The 16,077-nt window shown below is 50.2% G+C and overlaps 1 protein-coding gene across 4 annotated transcripts in view; it reads left to right on the plus strand.

The window, feature by feature from the left end:
* The window catches only part of LOC139234030 (neogenin-like), a 164,667-nt gene that overhangs the window by 86,654 nt on the left and 61,936 nt on the right, over positions 1-16,077 (plus strand). For all 4 annotated transcript variants that reach the window (XM_070864881.1, XM_070864884.1, XM_070864883.1 and 1 more), the window contains exons 3-5: positions 8,070-8,345; positions 8,902-9,052; positions 14,858-14,994. In XM_070864881.1, the coding sequence (XP_070720982.1) occupies positions 8,070-8,345; positions 8,902-9,052; positions 14,858-14,994 (564 nt within the window). The remainder of the gene's footprint in view (positions 1-8,069; positions 8,346-8,901; positions 9,053-14,857; positions 14,995-16,077) is intronic.

Raw genomic sequence — 16,077 nt, forward strand, 5'->3', positions numbered from 1 at the left:
TTGAAATGATAAAGGGATTCGATAGGGTAGATACACAGCAGCTATTTGCTCTGGTGGGGGAGTCCGGAAGAAGGGGACACAATCTTAAAATTAGAGCTGAGCAGGGTCAGGGAACAGTCCTGTGATCAGGGAGCACTTTTCCCACAAAGGATATTCACAATCTGTAACTCTCGCCCCAAAAAGGCTGTGCTGTGGACTCGCTTACCCAGGACTTCCCCTTCCCAGTGCTCCCGTGCTCCCAGACCCTACTCCCAGACCCTACTCCCAGTGCTCCCAGACCAAATTCCCAGTGCTCCCGTGCTCCCAGACCAAACTCCCAGTGCTCCCGTGCTCCCAGACCAAACTCCCAGTGCTCCCGTGCTCCCAGACCAAACTCCCAGTGCTCACGTGTCCCAGACCACATTCCCAGTGCTCCCGTGCTCCCAGACCATACTCCCAGTGTTCCCGTGCTCCCAGACCCTACTCCCAGTGCTCTAGTGCTCCCAGACCCTACTCCCAGTGTTCCCGTGCTCCCAGACCACATTCCCAGTGCTCTAGTGCTCCCAGACCCTACTCCCAGTGCTCCCTGATCGCAGGACTGCTCCCTGACCCTGGGATCTTCCGCCTCAATGTGAAGAACCTTCTCCCAATGATCGCGGACTTAATGTAGTGTTTCCAAAGTTCCCCCTCTGTACTGTTCCTGAACCACAGGCCTCTTAAAGCACTGAGACCCCATCGCATTACTGTCAGACCCTAGTGCTGTTAAATCCATGTCCGTAATACGACTTGACTTAACGTCCTTTTTAAAATATAGAACCTCTGACTAGGTTTGCTAGCGTACAGCTTTAAGATTGTGTGATCCTTTTAGTTCATCACCTCAAACTGCTTCCAACATCAGTGACAGACCTGTAACCCCCCCAGTAATTCACCTTTAGACAGATCACAATATTCTCTCCAGAATTTAACCAAATTCAGATTAAGGACAGAACGTCAGATTACACTGCTGTGTTTCACAGGCCAGGTTAACACAGTATGGAAATACCCGCATCTACTTTCACTTTGCTAAAATGGCAGCAACACTACTAACCTGGAATCCTGAATCATACAGCACTGAAGGAGGCCATTCGGCCCATCGTGCCTCTGCCGGCTCTTTGAAAGAGCTTCCAATCAGTCCCACTCCCTCACTTTTCCCCCATAGCCCGGCAAAGTTCACTTTTTTAAGTATTTATCCAATTCCTTTTAAAAGTTACTGTTGAATCTGCTTCCACCGTCCTTTCATGGAGTGAGTTCCAGATCACAACAACTCGCTGAGTAGAAAAACTTCTCATCTTCCCTCTGGTTCTTTTGCTAATGATCTTAAATCCGTGTCTTCTGGTTACCGACCGTCCTGACAGAGCAAACAGATTTTCCTGGGGAGAATTCTTTTTGTGTAGCGAGTTATTATGATCTCATCATCATCTTAGGCAGTCCCTCGGAATCGAGGAAGGCTTGCTTCCACTCCCAAAGTGAGTTCTTTGATGGCTGAACAGTCGGACACGAGAATCACAGACCCGGTTACAGATGGGACAGACATTCGACGAGGGAAGGGGTGGGTGATCTGGATCTCACTCCATGAAAGGACGGTGGAAACAGATTCAATAGTAAGTTTTAAAAGGGAATTGGATAAATACTTTAAAAAAGTGAACGTTGCAGACCTATGGGGGAAAAGCGAGGGAGTGGGACTAATTGGAAGCTCTTTTAAAGAGCCAGCAGAGGCACGATGGGCCGAATGGCCTCCCTCTGTGCTGTATGATTCTAGGATTACTCTGTCAAAACCCCTCATCAGTTTGAACACCTCCATCAAATCTCCCCTGAACCATCTCTGCTGCAAGGAGAATGATCCCAGCCTCTCTAGTCTCTCCACATAATGAACTTTTCAGAGTTCAGGGAATGGTAAGCCAGCTGGAGTCCTATTGGGGTCTGTGGGACTCTGGCTGCCTATTCCAGGCAGGAGACGGTGTGATGAATAAATTGCTTTGTTGGGGAATTGTTTGTGTCAAAGCCTAACCACGGAAAACAAACGGGGAGCTGGCAAGGACCATTGCTGATCGTTGTAAAGATGGCATGTGGTGAGCCCCTGGTTTCACTCCTGCCCCTGTGGGCAGGTGCCAAATGGAATCTTGACACTTTTCCCACAGGAAGAGGGAAAAATAACGGTGGCTCCCACACATCAGGCTCCAAGGCTCATTTACTTACTGCATGGGAGCTGGGAAATCCCTGCCTGCTGACAGGGTTCCAACAGCTCCGTTCTTTTGCTGGAGAGGAAGAAAAGTTGGGAGAACAGCAGTGGATCGCTGGGCAGACAGTGGAGACCGAGGAGAAGTAACTGAGTGCAACACGTGAAAGGAGAGGACCGGATATGATGTGGTATCACCAGGGGAGGGGCTGACGGAGTTTACAGTTGCAGTGAATACCTCGGCCTAGAAATTTGATTCGGGCGGTGGTGTAAAACAGACGATATCGGATTGGCCGCCCGTTATACGCAGTGCCCGATATTCAGTCTATTGACTGCAATGAGACTGAACATCAGACATTGCGTATAATGGTAGCATCCATTTTACGCCACTGCCTGAAACTAATTTCTAGACCTTTGGCTTTACTCCAGGGCCAGTTAAGAGCATTTTGAGCTGAAGAGAGAGATGAGCATTGTCTGTAATGGGTTGACCCACCAGTGCCTCCCAAGCTGCGTGCAATCCTTGTATGGCTGCGGTGACCCGCCAGCAGGGAGTGAATCCAGGCGCAGTGTGGGGAGAGCTCAGTCATTCGCCAAGTAGATGGGTGAATGTGATTGGTTACCAAGTGAACGCCTGAACGAACCCTCCCACATTGTATCATGAACTCATGGCAGCCAATCACGCTCAGCGAGCCTTTGAATGGATGTCCCTCATCGCACCCTGTGCATGAGCTGTACGAGCTCAGTGCTAGCTCGCATTGGCAGAATCTTGAACCATAAGTTATCTCTCTCTCCTCACCTGATGAAATTGTTTGCCTCATTCATAATTTCCTTAACAGGCTGACAATAAAATTAAGCTTGTTATTTTGGATTAATTTCAGCATTGTAATTTGATTTGGAGACTAGTGTCGAGGGCTGAGGATCAGTAACCAGGAGTTAAAACATTGTCTAGAGGTTTTTGTACATCATTTCCGTGATAATTAGAGTGGGTGGATACCTAGTCTATTGAAGAGTGTTATGGGGCCTAATAGAAATTTACAAATCTCTGCTGTTGCTGACTCAGTTTAATGACTTCATGCTGTATGTACTTGGGTAATCTCCGATTCCATCCGAACTCTCCTCTGGAGATGCAAAGTCCCAGTCACACAATATCTACCCGCCATCGTTGGGAATGGATTGCAGAATGCAGGAAGTTGGCACGGTACCTTTGACTCGGGGAATCCGAGCTGTTTTGCTGGAGCACATTTGTCAGCCCTCAGTTTATTTGTGTCGTGAGCCTCGCGAGACGGCGGGCCCCTGATTTCGGATGTCGTTGTTAATGCTGCTGATCCTCAGGACATTTTTAATTTTCATTTCGCCTCCAAAATCAAGTTTGGCTGCAGTTCAGGCTGCGCTGCTGTGATTAACGGCGAGTTTTTGCTCCTGACTCTCTCCGGCCTAATTTAATCATGTGCCTTCCTCACACGTCGTGACGACTGGGGACTGAACACGCGGAAGCCACCCGAGCCCGGGCCTGGAGTGTCCGGCGACAGGCAGCCCTCTGCAGTTGCAGACGTTGTGCTGGCAATAGCTCGCTGATACCGCAAGCTCCAAGGATGACCGGGGGAGGGGAGGGGAGTGGAGGGGGGTGGGGAGGGGAGGGGAAGGGGGTGGGGAGGGGAGGGGAGGAGGGGAGGGGATGGGGGGTGGAGGGGAGGGGAGGGGAGGGGATGGAGGGAAGGGGGAGGGGGTGGAGGGGAGGGGGAGGGTGGGGAGGGGAGGGGATGGGGGGTGGAGGGGAGGGGGGTGGGGAGGGGAGGGGAGGGGATGGAGGGAAGGGGGAGGGGGTGGGGAGGGGATGGGGGTGGAGGGGAGGGGGAGGGTGGGGAGGGGAGGGGATGGGGGGTGGAGGGGAGGGGAGGGGAGGGGATGGGGGTGGAGGGGAAGGGGGAGGGGAGGGGATGGCGGATGGAGGGGAGGGGGAGGGGGGTGGTGAGGGGAGCGGAGGGGGGTGGGGAGGGGATGGGGGTAGAGGGGAGGGGGTGGGGAGGGGGAGAGGGGTGGAGGGGAGGGGGATGGGGAGGGGAGGGGAGGGGATGGAGGGAAGGGGGAAGGGGTGGGGAGGGGAGGGGGAGGGGATGGGGGTGGAGGGGAGTGGGAGGGTGGGGAGGGGATGAGGGGAGGAGGGTGGGGAGGGGAGGGGAGGGGATGGAGGGGAGGGGGTGGGGAGGGGAGGGGGAGGGGATGGGGGGGGAGGGGATGGGGAGGGGAGCGGAGGGGGGTGGGGAGGGGAGGGGTTGGAGGGGAGGGGGGTGGGGAGGGGATGGGGGGTGAAGGGGAGGGGGGTGGGGAGGGGAGGGGAGGGGGAGGGGAGCAGAGGGGGGAGGGGAGGGGAGGGGGAGGGGAGCGGAGGGGGGGAGGGGAGGGGGGTGGGGAGGGGAGGGGATGGGATGGGGGGTGGAGGGGAGTGGGGAGGGGAGCGGAGGGGGGTGGGGAGGGGGAGGGGGGAGGGGAGGGGATGGGGAGGGGAGCGGAGGGGGGTGGGGTGGGGAGGGGGAGGGGAGTGGAGGTGGGTGGGGAGGGGGAGGGGAGGGGGGTGGGGAGGGGGAGGGGAGTGGAGGTGGGTGGGGAGGGGAGGGGAGGGGATGGGGGGGGGAGGGGAGGGGAGGGGAGGGGGTGGGGAGGGGAGCGGAGGGGGGTGGGGAGGGGAGGGGGGTGGGGAGGGGGAGGGGAGTGGAGGTGGGTGGGGGTAACACTGCTGCAGATTCACGGGCAGCTGGGACCATCCACCAGTGCGCAGGCTGCACGATTCAGGAGTGGCAGGGACTGTCTGTGAAAATAGATGGTGTAAGATTTGGGAATGGCTGGAATTGTCCAGGTGCAGAAGCTGTAAGATCCATCTTCAGTCTCAGGAATTCCGATTGCTCTGAGGTGCGGAGGGTGGAGAGCAGACAGCAGTGAGGCAGAGAATTACACCAGGAGGGATGCAGTAACTGGATAGGTAAATACCAGCAGTGATTGGTCTGTGCCATAGCCGTCAGACTCGATTAAAAAGTATGTACATAAGGTGTGTGCTTATGTGTATCTATTTCTATATATATGTAATATATATAGGTGTGTGGGTGTGTGTATATAGATTTATATATTTCTAAATATCATTTTTGTTCATGGGGATTTCCTGAGTTCTTCTAAACCATCGGCTGGAAGGAGTGGGGGAATTTACCTCAACACATCCACTCCCCAGAACAATGATATCCTTTTGCTCTTCTCATACAAACTGGTCCTTGTGGGAATTTTGTGTTTCCCTCTCTCCAACCATCAGCTGGTATTTGTGGAGTGAAAGCTGGCATTTTTGTTCAAAGTATTCCCCCCATTTTAAGGAGAAAAATACTGGACTATGCTTACAGAGGATTCTGTTTGCCTTTTTAAGGAATCCCAACTGTCCGAGCTGCGGGTTGGACTTGTTCCTGCTAGGCCGCTGTGTGATTCGTCAGTAAGGGCAGTCCCGTTAACCTGTGGCTGCAGAGTCCTCTGTGGGTGCAGAGTTACCGTGCTGTCTGGGGATCAGGGGCTCGGGATTGCCTCTCGGGATTTGTGGCAGTGCCGTTAATGATGTCACACAGGGTCTAACGTAGAGGAGAAGCCAATCTCATTGGTCCTTCAGCTCCGGAAATTGCCATTTAAAAAAAGTGAGATTCTATATATAAAGATAAATTTGAATAAAACTTCACCCCACCCAGATCCCACTGCAAGTTGAATCACCAATTCAGCACTTTGTTCCTGGTTATTTCCACTTGCCAACGGCTTCTGTGTCTGAAGCCCACTCGGAGATGGAATCGATCAGCTTTTCTCCCACTCCTTCCCTCTGACCCACTGAACTCCTGGATCATTGACAGCATAGTCATTATTCATTGGGAAGAGAATGAAAGGTGTCTGTGTGTCCGTGCGTGTGTACGTGCATGTGTGTCTATGTGTGTGTGTGCGCGTGTCCGTCCGTGTGTGTGTGCATGTGTCCGTGCGTGTCCGTGTATGTGTGTGTGTGTGCGAGTCCGCGTGTGTCTGTGTGCGAGTCCGCGTGTGTGTGTGTGTCCGTGTGTGTCCGTTCGTGTGTGTGCGCATGTGCCTGTGTGTGTCCGTGTATGTGTGTGTGTGTGTGTGCGCATGCATGTGTGTCTGTGTGCGAGTCTCTGTGTGTAAGTGCTTGTGTGTGTGTCCGTGTGTGTGTCCGTACGTGTGTATCTGTGTGTCCGTCCATATGTGTGTCCGTACGTGTGTATCTGTGTGTGTCCGTCCGTGTGTGTGTCTCTGTGTGTGTCTGTGTGTATCCATGCAGGTGTCCGTGTCCGTGTGTCTCAATGTCTGTGTGCGCATGCGTGTGTCCCAGTGTCTGTGTGTGTGTGTATATGGTTGTCGGATGAAGACAGGGTGGGCTTGGCTACGATGCCAACTTTTACCATTTAGGCTCACGTACTGGGATGCCGGTAGCCATGGAAACATAGCACAGCAGCATCAGGAGAGGAGGAAGGGTAAAGAAATAAATAAATGAAATAAATCATTTGGGAGTTGCATATTTGCAGAATGCTGAGCTGAGCGAGGCACGGTGCCAGGTTGGTATTTGCTGGGGAGAGCACGACTTGTCTCTCCCCTGACCCATTGAGTTTGTTGGGTTGCAGTGTGTGGTAACTGGATGAGTTTGCGTGTAGTAACTCGAAGTGAAGAGGATCGGGGTGTGGCACATACCCCCAGCCATCTGCTGTACTGGGCCCGTTCCAAATCCCACTGCTACATTTACTTGTTGGGCAGATTATGAAGCATCACTGCAAAAAGTCCTAAAAATAGTCCGAGTGTGAACACATTGCCTGTGACGGTGACACTGCAGAGTTGCTGTGTATCACAGCACAGCCTGGTTGTGGATTGGTGCTTATTATAGGAACCACTTTTGACATGTTGGAAAACATCAGCTAAGTGCTTGATTCTATAGCTGTATTATTTTATTGATTGGTTCTCCTCACTTCCCTCACCCTTACTCCTCCAGTTCACAGCTTTTAAAATACAAACTTCTTCTCAACTCATTGCTGCTTCCTGATTCACTCATCTCTCCTGCTCCCAAACTTGGTGGTGTCCCCAGCAATGGGCGTTGAGTTTTCAAATATCTGCCAATCACACACCACAAACTTTGTTTATTGGAACTGAGAAAGGTTGGTGCGGGACCAAGGTCTGTCGTTCTGGGAGCAGAGTGTAGAGGACACCAAATCTGATCTTCTGCTGTGATCTAATCCAGAATATTACCCATCGACTGAACTCTGATAGTTGCCCTTGGAGTTGCCATGACCAGGGTCATGTGTCCAAGGACAAGTCATGGCTCAGTGGGCAGCACTCTCGTCTCTGAGTCAGAAGGTCATAGGTTCAAGTCCCACTCCAGAGACTTCAGCACATAAATCCAGACTGATATTCCGGTGCAGTACCAAGGGAGTGCTGCACTGTCGGAGGTACTGTCTTTCGGATGAGACGCTAAACCGAGGCCCCCTCTGCTCTCTCAAGTGAACGCAAAAGATCTCACAGCGCTATTTTGAAGAAGAGCAGGGGAGTTCTCCCCGGTGTCCTGGGGCCAATATTTATCCTTTAACCAACATCACTGCAGCAGATTATCTGGTCATTATCACATTGCTGTTTGTGGGAGCTTGCTGTGCGCAAAGTGGCTGCCATGTTTCCTACATTACAACAGTGACTGCACTTTAAAAAGGACTTCATTGGCTGTAAGACGCTTTGGTCCTGAGGTTGTGAACGGTGGTATAGGAAGTCTTCATTTCAGTCTATGGGGTCAGTGAGATGAATGGCCACTCTCTGTTACTTGGTATGATAGCTGCAGTAAAGTGACACCTGACCGTTCCTGTTTCAGGTCTTCCTCGGTTCAGTGGTCAGCCCGAAGCGGCCTCTGTGCACCAAGGCGACACCACGCTGCTAGGCTGCGAGGTGAATGGCGATCTCGTTCCGTTTGTCAGGTGGGAACACAACCGACAGCTCGTGGTGTTGGAGGGACGCTTCCTCAAACTGCCCACTGGCGCCTTGGAGATCAGCAATGTCTCTGACAGCGATGCTGGACCTTATCGCTGCTCCGTGGAAGCCGCAGGCTCCTCCAAAGTTAGCGAAGAGGTGGAGCTCACCGTTTTACCAGGTAACCGTCAATCACAATAAACAGTGAGCAACAGAACCAGGGAACTCGGTGGGGACTTTGGCCTCTGACAGGCGGACGGGAAGAAAATCTCGTCTATCTGATGGCCCCAAGCATCTGCATGAAATGAGTTTGGGTGTTCCAAAACCAGTGCCAAACTGCTCCTACTTTGGCACTCAGTTGGCAATCTCACTGAGAGGGCAGAAGACGATTGGTAGGTAAATGTAAACGCTTGCTGTTGGGCAGTGCTTTGTTAAGGTTTACGCACAGTAAAGGGAACTTTACTCTGTCAAACCGTGCTGTACCTGACTTGTGAGTGCCACACAATGAAACATGTTCCATGCCTTGATGCAAACATCCTTCCCCTCGATGCACTCAAGATTAATTTTACAAAATAGTTTAAAAATGTTCAAAAGTATTCCTCATTATTTTTGTCCTGTGGTTCTCGATGGTGAATTTGTTCCTGTAAAGTCCAGGTGCTCTGTTATATTTAAAAGCCGGATCTCTGTGTAGCTGTGATAACTGCTTCATTAACAATTCTCTCGTTGTGCTTTTTCAGAGATGGGTGCAGAGCGAAAGCTGATGTTTCTCCAGCAACCTGTCCCTGTTAGTAAGGTGGCAGGCCAGACAGTACTACTACCGTGTGTGGTCTCTGGCTATCCAACACCCACCATTTACTGGACCCGAAGTGAGGAGACCATCTTGGAAAGGTCTGTCGTCGTTTCCATTCACAGAGTCAACTTAACCAAATAGGATTGTTGTAAGGCAATAATCTGGATTGGGAGAGCATCAGTGATCGTTTCGCTGTGACCCTTAATCGATGCTTCCCCTGTCTCTGGCCCTCTGGTCATGACCCATTTGGCAGTAGGATATTGATCGGGTTGGGATTCACCATTTTCTTGCTCTCCGACAAAAGAAGGCCTGGGAATGCTGTTTGGAGTATGTGCACAGTTTTGGTCTCCTTATCTGAGGTAGGACATACTTGCCTTGGAGACGGAGTAACGAAGGTTCACTAGATTGAGCCTTGGGTTGTCCTATGAGGAGAGATTGAATAGAATGGGCCTATACTCTCCAGAGTTTAGAAGAATGAGAGGGGATCTCACTGAAACATATAAGATGCTGAGGGGTATTGACAGGGTGGATGCTGAGAGGTTGTTTTCCCCCTGGCTGGAGAGCCTAGAAGTGGGGGCATAGTCTCAGGATAAGGGGTCGGCCATTTAAGTGCTTCACTCAGAGGATTGTGAATCTTTGGAATTCTCTACTCCAAAGGGCTATGGACGCTGAGTCGTTGAGTATATTCAAGGCTGAGATCAATAGATTTTTGGACTCGAGGCAATTCGAGGGATATGGGGATCGCGCAGGAAAGTGAAGTTGAGGGTGACGATCAGCTATGATCTTATTGAATGGCGGAGTAGGCTCGAGGGACTGAATGGCCTAATTCTTGTGGTCTTATGGAGGTAGGGTGGGGTAAAAGCCCCTTTATAAAATGACCACCATGTGGGAATCGCAGCCCACTGTTTGAGGACCAGGAGTCCTGCAACACAGAGACATCAACAGAAAATTATTAGGTAACTGTTACAGAATAGCAACAACTGGGCCAATCTTACTGGATTTAAGAGTTTAATAGCAGGTGTGAAATGAGTACTTACTGGTCGCTCTCCTGTGGCATTGCCCAATGGAGTGAAAATCCAGTACAGTTTTGAGGAGAAGCAGGGTTACAGGGCGGGGTAACCAGGGTACACAGATGGAATTCAATCTCCTTTAAAAGTCAGACAATCAGTCTTTATTTTGATTTGATATTATGATCCATAGTTAATTAGCAAATCTTGAGGTGCGGTAGTTTAGTGGTTATGGTGCTGGACTAGTAACCCAGAGGTCAAGAGTTTAAATCCAACCATGCCAAGCTGAAATTGAATTCAATAATCTGAGACTTTGTGAGCTGGCAGCATAAAAATGACCCAACTGATTGACTAACATCCTTCAGGGAAGGGAATCTGCCCAGTCTGGCCTACACGTGACTCCAGTCTCACACTATGTGGCAACTGGGATGGTCAATAAATGCCACCTTGCCAGTGTCACCCACGTCCTGAGAGCAAATTAAACAAATATTTGTGAAGCAGAGAAGCAGAGATGGTGTGCAGGAGTCTGTCTGCGGGGCAGGTGGGCACCACCACTGGCAGGAGGGTGTAACTACACCGTGATGTGTTTACATAGGCAGCTTATGTTATATGTGGACACAGGAATTTATCATGGAATAGAGTTGGCACAAAGTATGACAAAAATCTGACAGATATGCACATACGTAAGTAGGTATGGAGGTCAGTGAAATCACTGCTCAGCACTGACATCAAACTTGCTATAAAAATCTGAAAATGTATTTGAATACACAGATGTGTGTAATGGAGTAAGGGTTAACTTGCCCTTTCTGCTAGCAGATTATTATAGTGTCCTTCAACATGAATCTACCAGGGAAGCTTAGAGAATGTTTTTGATTAAGTTTTCTTCCCTCACCAGTTCGTGTGTCCCATTGGTACGTGACGACTCAGTGAGAAAGTGTTGCCCAGCAGAAAGATCCGTCTATGCTGGGTTAGCTCACCTCAGCCAGGGCAGTGTTTGTGGTGCTACCATTGGCCTCAGCGCCCTTGGACTAGGGAAGGATAATTGGCTCCCGATCACTGAATGAGGATGGGGACTGTAGCGATGTCCCGAGTGTTGAACAGCTGCCAGCACGCACTGTCTAGACACACACAACTGTGACGGGACATTGTACTGGAAAGCACCAGCAAGCAGTGCCCATTCAGCAAATGTTGGAGGACGGAGGCAGAAGCTAGGCTTTAGAGGTTGGGGACAGAAAAGGGCCGCAGTGAACAGAGACAATCGGCTGAAGTTTGTTTTTGGAGTGTCTTTTTTCCATGCGGTCTCCAGGCTGAGGTAATGGGCTCGGCACAGCCCCAGACACGGAAGTGACTACAGTCAGTGCTGCCACTGGGGATGGGTGAGGACTGAGGGACTTTCAACTGCTCTTAGGTGTTACTGGAAACTGGAAACAACAGGACTCTATCAGATAAACTCTTAAAAAATAACACCCTGATTTATGGCTGCTTTCCGATGGAAGTGCATGTGATTTAATGATGGCCTGTAATGCAATAAATTCTGCTGGGGCTGAGAGGTAATCGAGAGGAGCTGCAGACATCTTGGGTGCTGGGAGATGGTGAATACAGATTGCTTTTCATTCAAGCTGTTACGCTGCACACTTGTATCAGTGACTCAGTCTGTCAGAACGCACGGTGTCAAAGCAGACGGTTTGCTCTCGGGTGGGTGTGCTGGCTGCTGCCTGGACACGGGCTGTGGAATACATGAGCTCTGCACCTTAGCACTCTACAAGACTGGGAATATTAGTAGTTAGTGTAAAATGGACCATATCTGTTTGAATTCATTTTAAAGTATTGATTAGTAAAAGTGACTATTCTCCTGTACGGTAATCTAATCGATAGAAAACTTGCCCTCACACAGTGACACTTGTGTCCAGACAGAACTCTATTTCCAGCCACTCAAACTAATCTTCCTGGGTTTGGACCTCACTCAAACACCTCTTTTACACGGCTACTGCCTCATATGGCTGCACACTATGGGAAGATTGTATCTCCTTGTCTGTGTCCTCGCTCGAGTTACAATGTTGCGTGTGTGAGAGAGCGAATGTGTGATTGATTGTGAAAGCATGCTTGAGCGAGTGTGTGTGTGATTGAGTGTGAGAGTGTGCATGAGCGTGTTTGTGAGTGTGTGTGTGTGTGTGAGAGTGTATGTGTGAGTGTAAGAGAGTGAGTGTGTGTGATTGATTGTGTGTATGTATGCGAGTGTGTATGTGTCAACGAGTGTGTGGGTGATTGATTGTGAGAGTATATGTGTGTGTGAGTGTCCGGGTGGTGTTTGTGTGTGAGTGTGTCTGGGTGTGTGTGTGTGATTGATTGTGAGAGTATATGTGTGTGTGTGTCTGGGTGGTGTGTGTGTGTGATTGATTGTGAGAGTATATGTGTGTGTGTGTGTGTGTGTCTGGGTGGTGTGTGTGTGTGTCTGGGTGGTGTGTGTGTGTGTGTGTGTGTCCGTGTGCGAGTGTGTCTGGGTGCTGTGTGTGTGTGTCCATGTGACAGTGTGTCCGGGTGGTGTGTGTGTGTGTGTGTGTGTCCGTGTGAGAGTGTGTCTGGTGGTGTGTGTGTATGATTGATTGTGAAAGTGTGTGTGTGTGTGTGTGTGTGTGTCCGGGTGGTATGTGTGTGAGAGAGAGGGAAAGATTCTCTGGCTCCAAGCTGTAGCCCAGCATGCAGTCTCTCTCTCTCCTTCAGTATGTTAATTTATTGCTCGCAACCTCTTCAGAAGTCCTGGTAACTTCCTTGCTTGTCTCCTCGTACAGATAATGACTCCCAGCTTTCTGGCGTCCCACGTTCCCCTTCCCTGTCCCTTGATGGCTGATGTGGCCCAGTAATCGCGGGATCCTGTCCACGCTTCAACTGAAGACAAGCTGCATGCTGACTTTCCATAACATTCCCCGTAGTGTAGTGACATTGAGATATTTACATAATGGGATCCAAAATTGCCAAATATGTGAATATTTCAGCTCCCATTGGGCTCAGGCAGTCTCCGTACTGAAGGGGCCTTGAGCGAGGTGTCCTGGAGAGAATCGAATTCAAACACACACCACGGGTGTCTCATTGCAGATTCACTTCTGAAACGCAGCCTGTCAGGGCCTTTAAAAAGCGGTTGGATCATTTTTTTTGGTATTTTTTTAATTCACCCTAAACCCAAGGGTTTGTTCCAAGCCAACCACTTAATGTTATAGGCGTACTCAAATAAATTAAATGGAGCAGTTTTGGCCGATGATGCGCTTGAACCTCACTTACATGTTCTTTCCTTTAAGAATAAATCTCCCACCTATCCAGCCCATCCTGTAATAAGTTGAGCACCATCTATATACATACATTGGAGACAAGTTAATCCAGGGAGGGAGCACTGGATTGGCAAAACAACTCCAGCCCATTTCTCCTTTTGGACGATTTTCTTTTCTCTTCTCTCTCGGACGCACTAACTCACTGTTCAGCTGGGTGCCCTCTGATTCGTGGCCCAAGGAGCCGTTCCTTCTGTGTGCGCCTGGCCATAGGAACAGGAGGAGGCCACTCAGCCCCTCGAGCCTGTTCTGCCATTCAGTTAGATCATGGCTGACCTGTGTCTTAACTCCATCCACCTGCCTTGGTTTCCGTGACCCTGAATACCCTTGCCTAACAAAAGGTTGATCTGTACCTCAACTCCATTTACGCACCTTTGCCCCGTATCCCTCGATGCTATTTCTTTTTGTTCTTATGTTCTCTTACGTAACAGAAAGCCTAGCAATTTCAGTCTTGAAAATGTCAGTTGACCCAGTGGCCTGTTGCTGCACCGTGAAGACATCACAGTCCCATTCTGTCCCCTTCCAACGTTCACTTGTGCCAGTGGGAGTCAGTGGACACACGTGAGAACCGTCTCCTCCCCTGTCCCTGAGGTGCTGAGGCCAGAGCTAGCGTCCATACCACTCACCCAACTGAGGTCGGCCAACTCACAGGGCGGAAGCCGGAGCCTTCTGGTTTGCGTGCCTCAGTACGATAGCAGGCAGTGCTTTTACCCCTGGCTCTGTGCTGAATTAGTCATTGCAGGATTGAAATGATCGAGGGGAGGCGGGGGGGGTGGGGGTCGCAGAGATACTGAGTGTGGGTCCTATAGAATGAGGTGATGAAGGGATCTGGCAAGGTATGGGACTCTGGAGAACAAAGGTTAATATAAATTCTACTCCTGGAGTGTCACTGGGCGACCTGTCAAAGCGCTCCAGGTAATTCATTGACAGCGAGGAAAATCTTCCACTTGTTCCTTCTTTGTTGAGCTTTTGTGTTAATGAAAAGCCAGGACTGAAATGAGGAGGAGCTGTTAGAGTGGAATGGTATTGTTTTATTGAGAAGCACAGGCTGTGGAGACGGCAACACATCAATAACTCCCTACAGAATGAAAATTATACAAATACTGAAATCTCGAGTGAGTAATTTAGCAGCATGTTAAAATCCAGAGCATCAATACCTTTTCAAAACAATTGTACCTCTTGATATTTAAAGAGTGAAAGGGGTGATTTACGTTGGGGGCGGGGGAGAGAATTCGGAGAATCAGTGGGAGAGTTTGTATTTTTTTATAATTCTTGTGATGTGGGCATCGCTGGCAAGGCCGGCATTTATTGCCCATCCCTAATTGCCCCTTGAGAAGGTGGTGGTGAGCCGCCGCCTTGAACCGCTGCAGTCCGTGTGGTGAAGGTGCTCCCACAGTGCTGTTAGGGAGGGAGTTCCAGGATATTGCCCCAGCGACGATGCAGGGGACAGGGGGAATGTGCACCAGGTCACAGATGACAAGATTATTGTCTTTTATCCTGCTTATATCAGTTTATTTTCCAGAATGTGTTCTGTTATCTGATGGTGTTCATACTAATGTCTGTCTGAAACCCGTAGGTCCCAGAGGATCACTCTGGTCGGCGGTGGTAGTCTGCAGATCAGGGATGTCACGGAGGAGGATGCTGGGGTGTACGAATGTGTTGCAGAGTCTGGGAATGAGACCATACAGACTCAGGCAGAGCTCAACGTTCAAGGTATGACACCCCAACCTGTGCCTGTTGGAGACTCTCTCAGCTTCTCTGATCACACTTAGTTCGGCAGTTTACCTGTGGCTAATGAATGTAATAATGCTTTGGGCAGCGGAGGGAGGGAGTGACGTGTGGAGTATAGCCCTTAGGGTGGGTGCACAGAGTAGGAGGTATGTTTGCACAAAATGAGAGGCGTTTGGAGGGGGTTACACAGAAACAAGCCATTTGGCCCAACTGTTTATGCTCAACGAGCCTTCTCCCATCTCATCTCATCCTATCCCCATACCCTTTCCTTTCTCCCTCATGTACTAATCTAGCTTTCCCTTAAATGCATCTGTGGGTATGATTGTATTTGGTAAGGCTCTTTAGGACTTGTCTGTATTTGTGTTATAGTTATTTCAGGACTTGGAAGCATACAGTGCGGGTTTTTGGAGGTGTGTGTACAAGGCATTTTCTGTGTCTCTGGGTCCTTCTAGTGCGGGCTTGTGTGCAGTGGTCCTATTTCCTGCTGATCATGTTCTTGCTTCCTCCAGGATCCCAGTTCCTACCCCTGGCCTGGCCAGAGTGAGTTAATTTCTGTTGGGGCAGCAGTTTGAGCCACGGTGTCCCTCCGACTAGGGAGGGAAAATCTGCCAGAGTTCTGTCTCCTGGTTGCGATTTGGTGCCCCGACCCCCAACTGGAGAATATGCAGCAGTCAACCGGCTGGACTGTGATGGCTGCCGTGGTTGGTTAGCTTGCACTTACTCTGCCCAGGGGCTGATTAAAGAACAGTCACTTGGTGAAGTATTAATGAGTGACCCTCAGAGTGCAACAATAACGTGGGTGAAATTTTCAGTCTAGGTCCACTTGAACTCAGCAGCACAATTGCAAGTTCCGCTCTCCCAAGCTTGGACTGTGCTTGATGAGCACTCTGGGCTGTGTGGCACTACGGGGAAGTACTGAAGGTCACTTTATCACTGTTGCTAGCAGTGGCAGCAATTTCAGGTGATGAATTAAGACGATTTCACATGAAATGTGTCACACTTTAGAGTGTGTCGGCTTCAGGCTGATTTTATTTCAGAGTATTGAGTAGATTGGGCCGATATTCT

This window comes from Pristiophorus japonicus, chromosome 21, assembly GCF_044704955.1.
Source record: "Pristiophorus japonicus isolate sPriJap1 chromosome 21, sPriJap1.hap1, whole genome shotgun sequence".
NCBI classification, from domain to species: Eukaryota; Metazoa; Chordata; class Chondrichthyes; family Pristiophoridae; genus Pristiophorus; species Pristiophorus japonicus.